We start from the raw sequence: 11,339 nt of genomic DNA, 5'->3' as shown, positions 1-11,339 counted from the left end.
GTTTGAGGAAGTTGCACAACCTTCTCAGAGACTTTTCCCATCCTGCTTACAATTTTATAAACTGTTGCCTTCTGGCAGAAGAGACAGAACAATTAAAACTCGGACCACACGTTTTCTGAATAGGTTTTATCCTATAATTGCACTTAACAATGAACTTAAGGACCACCATCAGTGAACTGTTGGACAGTATTACTTGGTCTGTTGTGTGGATGCTTGTGTGTTTTTAGGAGGCGGGGAATTTTTGGCAGGTGGGGTGGTGGTTGGGGATTGTCATGTGTGTGTGCATGTTGGGTCTGGTCTCTGGGTGTTATGTGAATTTCGTTGTATGTATACTGTGTATATATGTACAATGGCAATAAAGAATTCAATGATTTCCAATATGAATGGTCAGGCTCCATTATTATCGTAAGTTGAGGATTATCTGTATTTCAGTCAAATACTGATATATATTTTATACCTGCTTTCTTAACAATATAAGAGGAACTAGAGAAATACTCAAATGATTGGAAGAAAACAGAGTAGTTTCTCCATTCCTTTTGAAGTAACACTTTATAGCAACAGAAAGAATAACTTTGCATAACTCAGAACTCACCTTAAAACTACTTTCATTCTGTCAAATAAAATCAGAATCTTTTTCGAGAAATCAGGTTGTTCACAAATGTAATTTACTGCCAAATTATTTTTATCTACAAAAACAAGCCAACAAATAAATGAATTAAATTACCAATTTTAATTATTATCTTTCAATTGTGAGAGGGTACTATTATTTTGTTACATCCCTGAGTCACATTATGCTCTCTGCCTGTAAAATAATAGCATTGAAAAAAACCTATAAATGCCTCTCTGAGGTTTTTTTTATGGTTTTCCAGAGAGTACAAAGCATGTATTCCACCTTAAGCTGATTTATATTTGTCTTCAGGGTTGTTTCAGATCATTATGAGGTATCTGTTTGCCTATTTAGAAATCTAGATAGATAAATTGGGACTGACACATCACTGCCAGTGTTCATCAGGAAGAATGAATGAAGGGAACTGTTTTCAAATTTAACAGAGTAATATTTAAAATTAGAATCTTATACATTGGCTGCAATATTTAGAGCAATGTCAGCATTTCTTTTGCTGAATAATGTTTTGGGGAAGTTTTTGGGAAGAACCATATTCAATTAACTATGTAAGAGACCTGAAGCAAGAACATTTAGTAATACAAGGATTTGGATCTACCTACAGGAGTTTCCATTTCATTTCACTGACTCATCCCACCTACATAAGCAGGGAAGGTATGTTGTGGATCCCGTCACTTGAAGAAATTCAACTGGTGGAGTCTTAAGAAGAGACCCTTCTCTGCCAGTGTTTCCTGCCCTGTGGAACACTTTGTCCCAGAGACCAGATAGGTCTCCACTCTCCTAGCCTTTTGGAAGAGCTTCAAGGTTTGGCTCTGCCAATTGGCATGAGGGTCTATCATGCAAGCACGAGGGGGAAGGGTTGGTGGGTTGAAGGTACTTCCTCCATCTAGTAACATTTCAATAGTTCCATTTAACTCTTTTCAATTTGGTTTTTAATTTTGTTCTTAAGTATTTATTTTATGGCTTTTATATAATTTTGTTTTACTTGCAAACCATCCAGAGTCAACCAAGTGTGATGGGTGATATGGAAATTTGATAACTAAAATAAATGAATAAATGACCTAAGTAACTTAGGTCTCTGATAAGGTACAATAAATGGACTGGTCTCACCTTGTTCTGAACAGTTCAAAGTAGATAGCCAGCTGGTCATATTTAAAATCATTTGGTGACTCTTATCCCTCTTCATAAATAGCCTTTAAAACAAGAAAAGAAAAGTCTGATGATGCAATGAAATCAGGAATGAGCCCATTCTGGCTCATAGCACAGTTTTCCATGTAAGGGACATGCTCAACTCTTTTATGATATGCACTTTTTAAAAGTGTTTGAACAATGTCTCCGAAAAAAATCCTGAAAGAACTAGAATTCATAGCCGCAGGGAAAAAACCTCCACTCACATTAAATTTATAACCAGTCCCATGCTCCATTTTTAACCTTTTCCAGCTATAAATAAAATGTTACTGTATCATGAAAGACCCAGAAGGGACTGGTTTAAAAGCAGCTTTCTCACCAGTGGCATATAATGCAACACCAGTGAAATTGTATGTGAAAAGGCTTTTGGGGAAATGTTGCAGAATATATTAATTTGTTTCTCATATTTATTTCAGTGATTCTCTTCCACATGCTTCTTTCTTATTTTCAACACTGTGGGTGTGGTGGGGGCGGTTCTTCAGGCAGTTGAGGAGTCAGTACTGACTTGAACACACACACACACACACACACACACACACACAATAAAAAGAATTTGACAGTATGGGAGCTATCAAAGAAATGAATTTCTTCTAACCATTACCTAAGGCATTTTAGGAAAAGAAAATGGCAGCTGCTAGGAGATAGCCGCTAGAGAAACCATGCCACCAAAAGCTAACAGCCTCCATTTAAAAAAAAAAAGGGGGGGGGGGATAATGAAAACAAGGACAACTGCAATCATTTGATTCAATGTTCCATTCATTATAAAGTGGAGGCATATTTCTTCATAAATATAATAACGCAGGCCTTTTTTGCTGCCAAATTTAATTTCGCCATACATTAAAAAATCATAATGGTGGTCTATAAATTTACTACAAAATGATCAAATTTTTCCACCTTACTTTAATTTCATATGGAAGTAATCACCATCCATTGTGGAATAATTGGACACAAATTGATGTTTAGAAGGGGGAAAAAAGCCCTTAAATTATCTCAGTTCATCAAAACTGGCTTCATTTGTGTAACAGTCAAAAAGTACTGTTAGTGAAATGCTGTGTACAACAGTTTCTAGCTTCCATCTGTTTTACCTTTTCCTGCTGTGAAGAGTATCAGCCATGTCTCTCACTGCGGTGGCACCATGAATTATATCTGGAGTCATCAGGAAGAGGTTCCATATAGAAGTTTCATTCTGTACTTGGGAGATTAGTGATAAAAATGATCCAGCTTCCTGGACAAAACCCATCTGGTAAGAAGGATCCTTCTGTAACTAGAAAGAGAAGCAAAAGAACATCTTTTAAAATACAGTATGAGTATAGGTAGTCCTGAAGTTATGACTGGTCACTTAATGACTGATGGACCTCCCCCTCAGCAGAGCTACTTATGATGTTTTTGGACTTATGACAACTGCACAACCCCATCACATGATCACTCTTTGGGCATTTGGTAAATGGTTCACCTTTACAATGATCTGTACATCCCGTGGTCACCTGACTGCAGTTTCTTACATTTTTTGATAAGAGTCTGGTGTAGATTTCTATAGGGACATTGTCATTCAGGTGGCAGGTGGGAGGCTTGGGGAAGGGTCTCTGTATGGGGTTTCTGTTTCTATTCCTTGCTTTGCCTTGATGTAACTTTCAGGATCTTGGGAGGGGGGAACGGAATGTGCCTCAAGCCATCTGTCTCATCTCATCTCTGGAGAAGAGCGGCAGCATTGCCTTGGGAACTGGAGATTATCACTTTCTCAACCTGAGTTTCTCATAACGTCTTTATACCTCAGGATTGGCTCGATGATGGACTAGGCTTTGGGAGGGGCTCTGTTTGCAATGGTTTAATCTAACATTTTGAATGGGAAATCTTAGTTCCTGACTACATCTTCTTGCTTTCACAATCTTCCAATAAAATTCCTTTTGAAATGGCTTTTGTTTCAAGAATTCTGTTTTCTTGAGAAGACTGGCGAGGCAGGACTTTACACCCCTTCCAGCTGCCTTGATTCTATTATTTTGACTAAGCTCATATTGATTATCATAAATCAACTGAATTTCAGATAAGCTAATCGTAGGAAAAGGAGAGCTTAGTATCTCTTATTTATGTAATTTGCTAGCTAATATAGTGGGCTCCACACTCACACCCGTTTTTTCTCGATGACAGAGCAGACCAATATTTAAATATCCATATCTATCATCACATGGGCAGGTTTCTATTTAACAACTTCTTCCAATATTTTTCATCATCTGCCTTTATCCTTGAGCTGAAAGAAATTCTGTTCCTTCTTTTCAGATGCATAATTGCGACTCTTTCATCCATAACTATTAGTTTTTTTTTTTCTTTTACAAAATAACCAGCTTAAAGTTTGTACATGCATTGTAACCAAATAGATAGAGTGTGGAAAAACTGATAAATTTTTTTAAAAATGGATTAAGGGAGCTCTTTTCTAAGCAGTTTATGAAAGTTATATGTAGTAAATTACACTGCTCAAAAAAATAAAGGGAACACAAAAATAAGACATCCTAGATCTGAATGAATGAAAACTTCTTATTAAATACTTTGTTCATTACATAGTTGAATGTGCTGACAACAAAATCACACAAAAATTATCAATGGAAATCAAATTTAGTGACCCATGGAGGTCTGGATTTGGAGTTACACTCAAAATTAAACACTACAGGCTGATCCAACTTTGATGTAATGTCCTTAAAACAAGTCAAAATGAGCCTCAGTAGTGTGTGTGGCCTCCACGAGCCTGTATGACCTCCCTACAACACCTGGGCATGCTCCTGATGAGGTGGCAGATGGTCTCCTGAGGGATCTCCTCTCACACCTGGACTAAAGCATCCCCCAACTCCTGGACAGTCTGTGGTGCAATGTGGTGTTGGTGGATGGAGCGAGACATGATGTCCCAGATGTGCTCAACTGGATTCAGGTTTGGGGAATGGGAGGGCCAGTCCATAGCATCAATGCTTTCGTCTTGCAGGAACTAGTGACACACTCCAGCCACATGAGGTCTAGCATTGTCTTTCATTAGGAGGAACCCATGGCTAACTGCACCAGCATATGGTCTCACAAGGGGTCTGAGGATCTCATCGCGGTACCTAATGGCAGTCAGGTTACCTCTGGCGAGCACATGGAGGGCTGTGCGGCCCCCTAAAGAAATGCCACCCCATACCATTATTGACCCACTGCCAAACCGGTCGTGCTGGAGGAAGTTGCAGGCAGCAGAACGTTCTCCACAGTGTCTCCAGACCCTGTCATGTCTGTCACATGTGCTCAGTATGAACCTGCTTTCATCTGCGAAGAGCACAGGGTGCCAGTGGTGAAAATGCCAAACGTCCTGCACGGTGTTGGGCTGTAAGCACAACCCCCCCTGTGGACATCAGGCCCCCATACCACCCTCATGGAATCTGTTTCTGACCATTTGAGCAGCCACATGCACATTTGTGGCCCGCTGGAGGTCATTTGGCAGGGCTCTGGCAGTGCTCCTTCTGTCCTCCTTGCACAAAGGCAAAGGTAGCGGTCCTGATGCTGGGTTGTTGCCCTCCTATGACCTCCCCCACATCTCCTGATGTACTGGCCTGTCTCCTGGTAGCGCCTCCATGCTCTGGACACTACGCTGTCAGACTCAGCAAACCTTCTTGCCACAACTCGCATTGATGTGCCATCCTGGATGAGCTGCACTACTTGAGCCATTTGTGTGGGTTGTAGATTCCGTCTCATGCTACCACTACAGTGAAAGCACTGTCAGCATTCAAAAGTGACCAAACCATCAGCCAGAAAGCATAGGAACTGAGAGATGGTCTATGGTCACCACCTGCAGAACCACTCCTTTATTGGGGATGTCTTGCTTACTGTCTATGCTTTCCCCCTGTTGTCTATTCCATTTGCACAACAGCATGTGAAATTGATTGTCAATCGGTGTTGCTACTAAGTGGACAGTTTGATTTCACAGAAGTGTGATTGACTTGGAGTTACATTGTGTTGTTTAAGTGTTCCCTTTATTTTTTTGAGCAGTGTATATTCTCCTCAAAGGGAGAGGAAGGGAAAAAGAAAAGGAATGAGAGATGAATGGATACTTACTTTTGAAATATGAGTTCTGAGTTCTTGAAAAAATGACTCCAGAAGAGACATGTTGTTGAGGCACAATGGCTGATAGATGTTTGTTCCAAGAGTTTCCAAAAGGAGACTTTGCAAAGATGCATTCACTGATAGAACCTCACAGACAGCAACTTTAAGGTTTGATTGTGAAGAGTTTTGTTTCTGCATCCAAATTAGTAAAATTGCATATAAAAGTAATGAAATAAAATTATTTTGTTCAGTATGACTAGATACAGTTTTTCTAAAATGAGTTGATCAAATGTTTGGAAGAACATGATACAAGAACTCCTTGACTTACAACAGTTTATTTAGTGACCACTCAAATTTACAACAGCACCAAAAAAAATGACTTACGACTGTTCTTCATACTTATGATCATTGCAGCATCCCCGTGGTCACATGATCAAAATTAAAATATCTGACAACTGACTTTTTATGATGGTTGCAGTGTCCCAGGGTTATGTGATCACTTTTGTGACCTTCTGATGAGGAAAGTCAATGGGGAAGCCAGGTTCACTTAACCATGTCACTAACTGTTTCTTTTTCCAAAATGGAAAATAATTCAGTGTCCCTCAAACTCACCAGGTCTGTGAATGAGGTTTTCTACATCCCATTTTATGAAAATGAAGGAAGCTAGTTACTAGAATCCTTCCCACAACCCCAAAAGTCCACTAACACTCCATGTGCTTGTTTACATGTAGTTATGCATATTTGTCTCAGTCTGTGTGCAAGGAAAGCTCATTTGAACAAAGTAAAAATACTGTATTTAGAAGTCTCAAAAGTCTTAGAATCACTACTTCTGTGCCTGCCTCTGATAACCATAAAATTTCATAAAATAACTAGAATTTCATCCAGTGGAAAACTTTCATCCAGTCCAAACTTTGCAACTTGGAATTTTTTTCTAAAATAACAACTACTTGACATTGGAATGGTCCTTTGCTAAAAAAAACAATATTTTTTTTTAAAGCAAGGATCTATTGGGTTGTAACTTCAACAATGCTGGAAAGATATGGAAACTTAAAGCAAAGATGGAGCACTATATAATGCTGCCATGAGCTTCTTACAAAAGGTTGGTTATAAATCCAATCCAATCAATCGTTTCTATTATTTGAAGAGAGGGAGGTAATAAATAGCTCTACAAATGGGATGGCTGTTGCATTACCGATAAACCAGCAGATGGTGGGCTTTCCTGGTGGATGAACACAATTGATTCTTCTACTGTATAGAATACTTCGTTCAGTCATCTACTATTTCAGGTAGCTTCCAGATGCATATAGCCTTTTAGCAATATACACTTTTTTCTCTTATTTTATGTTTCACTTGAAAACCAGCATGAAGTTTGAATCTACTAGAAGATTAGATGTCCTAGCTTTCTTCAGGATGGTTAAGGTTTCAGTTATTTTAAGTTTAAATACAAATAAATTTGTTTCATGCTGTACTATTTACACCACTAATATAAATTATTTTGTTTTTATTTGATGATCAGAATTATCATTTTTGCATTATCTATATTCAGTACACATGGGAGTATAAACAAATGACATTTGGGTGCTTTTTAAAGCTAAAATATTTATTTTATTTCTTCATAAAAACATTAAAATGTATATACCTACATTAACTTTAGGTAAAAGGGGGCATTTAAAGATGACAATATATAGACAATTACCTCTGCTAAAGTGAGAATATCATTAAGCAAGTATATTTTGTCATAGCTGGTTGGTGATGAAATATTTTCAATAAAAACTTTCAGATTGAATGTTGAATCAAGTATCCCTGTAAGTGAAAGAAGAAAATGCTTTACTTCATCATTACAATATAAAGCCTGGGATAAATTATAAAGAATCATAAAGAGGAAGAACCCAAATTCCCAAAGAGTACTGGGACCTAGCAGGGGTATTCAGTGAGAAACAAGGCAACATGCTACCTCCTATCCTCTATGCCCATGAGTTTCTGCTGGGAGCTAAACTTCCCAAACCAAAGATGTACTCCATCACCCCAAGGGAGATGACTTCATTGACAAAAAAAAAAACTTTCTAGGGGTTTCATCCAGCTGGCAAAGTCCCTCATGGTGGCCCCAGTACTGTTCAAAGAAAAGAAAGATGGGACAATGAGTTTGTGCGTTGCTTTTAAGGGGATAAATGTGTGTGGATAACATGTACCCCCTTCTCCCTAATGAAGGACATGCTAGCCCTTCTGGCCTAGGGGAAAATCTTCACTAAGCCAGACCTGAGGGAGGCATACTAAAGAGTGAGTATTAAAAGCGGGGGGCAAGTGGAAAATGTCTACATTGTCTAAATGTCACAATTGCCTAAATTGTATGCCAAATTGTCTAAATGTGAATTCCATAAGACCCACCTTGACTACCTAGGATATCAAGTATCAAGCATTGAGGAGACAGGGGGAGAGATGAACCCAGGAAAGGTAAAAGCCATCCTGGAATGGCAACCCCCTTGAACCCGCAAACAACTACAAAGCTTTCTGGAAAGTTCACAAACTTCTACTGGCAGTTCATTCCCTCCTTTGCCAAGACAACCTTGCCAATCACTGAACTACTAAAGACAGGGAAAGCAGGGGCCAGGCCAACCACTAGAGTGGGCTATGAAATGCTGTTCTGACCAAGGCTTCCACACCATAATTACGCACACACATCTTTTAAAAACAAGACTTATTTTAATGCAACATTGGGAATTGTTTGCATTCCCAGCTGGAATTAATTTCAAACAGTCCCCTGAGATAAGCACACACGGTTCAGTTCTGTGAAGTGCTGCCAAAAACACATATCAAATGAACTGGAAAAGAAACCAAATGAAGTACAAAAAAAAAAAAACCAACCAAAGCATGAAGAGCTTCCAAAATGACTCTGAACCGATCGAACTACTTTGCTTCCTGTAGAGGTATTGTCATCTTGGCCTGACCTTTATACCTAATGGAAGGGGCAATCACCTCCCAGCTTTACTCCCGAGTCGCCCCTTTTGTTTCAGCTGCTCTCAACTTCTAGCAGCTTTCTGCACACGCACACTGGGAACAAGCTCCCCTGGGTCCTCTGCCTCACTGCTACCAGACTCTGAGAAGGATCTGAAGGCAGCATTCCACTCCCAGATGGTCCTGGCCCCATCTCTGCATCAAATGCAGGACCCTCATCCAAGTCCTCTCCAGACTCCCTGACTGGTCACCGTTCTTCCCCACTGTCTGATTCCGCTGCTGTCTGCACCAGCTGTCAGCGAACCACAACACTATCCCTCACTGCAGGGTCCTTCCCCTGGGTCTGATGGTCCTGATGTGGCTGTGATGGGAATTGGGTGTGGAATGCATCCAGCAAAGCAAGGGCATGTACAGAAGTCACATCTTCCCATGTGAAATCCTCCAGTCCATAACCCTTCCACTCAATGAGGTACTGGAACTGCCTTTTCAGCCAACCGAGAGTCCCAAATGCTGATGACCTCATACTTAGGCAGTTCATCTCCATCACATGGTGCTGGCTGGGGACAGTCAGGCTGGTGGAGCGGACAGGCTGGCTGTTTAGGAACCAGGAGGTATTTATGGAGAATGGAATGGACACATAGTAGTGAGTGAGGCAAGATCAGGCAGTAGGCGACCAGGTTGATAACTGCCTCCACAGGGAATGGGCCAAAGTACTGATGGTTGACCTTCTTGTCTCTCCAGTGTCGGCAAGGGCTGGAGCAGTCCTGGGGGAGCCCCCGTCACTGACTTGACCTGCCAGCATAGCATACAGAACATGACATTGGATTGGATGTCGTGTCGTAGTCGAGGCCACCAGAAAGTCTGAGGCACGAGATGTAAAGTTTTGAAGAGGCCAAAGTGCCCCGCCGCAGGATTATCATGGCACTGCAACAAGATAAGTACCCGGAGTGGCCCAACTGGTACATAGAACCTGTTGCAGTACTACAAGAGTTCCTCAGTGAACAACCATGGAGAGTTGGGCCCCATCTCTTGCTTCCATTGATCCACCCAAGGATCATGCCACTGTGCCTCCTGTATCTGAGCCTGTAGGTCCACTGGTTCCTGAACTGCAGAGAAAGACTCTACGGGCAGAACCATCCAGAGTGGGAGTTGATCCTCAGTACCTGAGTATTTGGGTTTCCACAAGAGTGCATCTGCCCTGATCTTCCAGTTTGTAAGGCTTCAGCAGTGGCAGGAATCTGTGATCGTGCGTGGTTTCTGCTGCGCTCGCCCCTGGAGTGCCCCCGATCCAGCCGGATTTGGGGGCTAATAGTTATCCCGTAGAGATAACTGAAGATAGGGGAGATCCAGCAGGGGTCTGGGAAAATCGCAACCCCCTTCCTCAGCTGGCTTTAACTCCCTTTTCCAAAGGCAGTGGAGCAGTGGTCAGCAATGGCCGCCACAAAGAAGCTTTGTATCTGGACAAGAATGTGCAGGAGGAAGCTGAAAAAGTGAAAGTTCTGGCTGACCGGGATAATAAGTAGCATTTAAATACCCTGGAATTTCAATTTTGTTAAAGATACATCATTTCCTAAGAAGATTGGGAAAAGCGGCGGAGGAAAGTTAAAAGGGAAAGGTTTTTTTTTTTTCACTCTCCTTCCTTACGGTGATAGCAGATGGAAATTGGAAAAACCCTGTTCTGGCACCAGCAGGTAATTAAATTTGAAAGTAAAAGCCAAGGGGACATTAAAGATTTCTGAACATTGAAAAAAAAAATCTTTTTGTTACTCTTTGCTATAAGAGGGAAGGGAGAGGAAAAGAATTAACCATTAAGATTTTTGCTGGAGGAGGCTGCTTGGAACTTATCAAGATTAGAGTTAAATTGTAACAAGACTTCTAAAAGATACCTTTTTGAACTTTGCAATTGAACTGTACCCCAGGAAAGGAAAGTATAAAAAGAAGAAAGTGCTAAATGAAACAGACTGTGTGTATTTGGACTGCTTTGTGACTTTGGGACTTTTGGAAATTATTACTTGAAAGACTAAAAACTTTTGGGTTGTTTTAAAAACTTTTTCACTATGGCATTACTTGTTGATGAACTGAAAATGGAATTTAAAAAGCTGAAAGAAGAGGAACAAGAAGGGAAGGGCTCTTTTGTCTTTCATTTTTTAGAAATGGCGATTTCTACCTATCAGCAATTACAAGAACAAGAAGGCTGGGATGAAGAAGCCATCTTTAATGAACAAACAACTTTAGTTGGGGAAGAAAAGGGAAAGAGGGGAAAGAGAATGGAGAATTTAAGACTTAAAAAAACAACCAAAAAAGGGAAAAATAAGGTGAAAAATCGATACAATGTCAGAAAGCAACAGAAAAGAGGAATACAGAGGAGGATGGAGATTAAGAGGGTGGAGATCAAGAGACGGTGGGGGGTAAAAAGGCTAGATTAGAGAAGGAAGGAGGGGGGGAAAAGGAAGAGAAGTTACAAAGGTTTGAAATAAGATGTAAAGAAACAGGATTTATTCAGAGATAATGGGTAAAAATA

At 40.4% G+C, this 11,339-nt stretch overlaps 1 protein-coding gene across 1 annotated transcript in view; it reads right to left on the bottom strand.

Annotated features, from left to right (window-relative positions):
* Positions 1 to 11,339, bottom strand: part of ABCA12 (ATP binding cassette subfamily A member 12) — a 137,354-nt gene that overhangs the window by 107,414 nt on the left and 18,601 nt on the right. Inside the window, exons 5-9 of the mRNA XM_026707730.2 lie at positions 7,563 to 7,669; positions 5,879 to 6,058; positions 2,896 to 3,074; positions 1,733 to 1,815; positions 593 to 686 (exon numbers count right to left, since the gene is read on the bottom strand). Of these exons, the coding sequence (XP_026563515.2) occupies positions 593 to 686; positions 1,733 to 1,815; positions 2,896 to 3,074; positions 5,879 to 6,058; positions 7,563 to 7,669 (643 nt within the window). The remainder of the gene's footprint in view (positions 1 to 592; positions 687 to 1,732; positions 1,816 to 2,895; positions 3,075 to 5,878; positions 6,059 to 7,562; positions 7,670 to 11,339) is intronic.

The sequence above is a fragment of the Pseudonaja textilis genome, chromosome 1 (assembly GCF_049901715.1).
Source record: "Pseudonaja textilis isolate UNSWEBS1 chromosome 1, rPseTex1.2, whole genome shotgun sequence".
In the NCBI taxonomy this organism is placed as follows: Eukaryota; Metazoa; Chordata; class Lepidosauria; order Squamata; family Elapidae; genus Pseudonaja; species Pseudonaja textilis.
The sequence above is the reverse complement of the archived record's forward strand: the minus strand, read 5'-3'. Positions and strand labels throughout refer to the sequence as shown.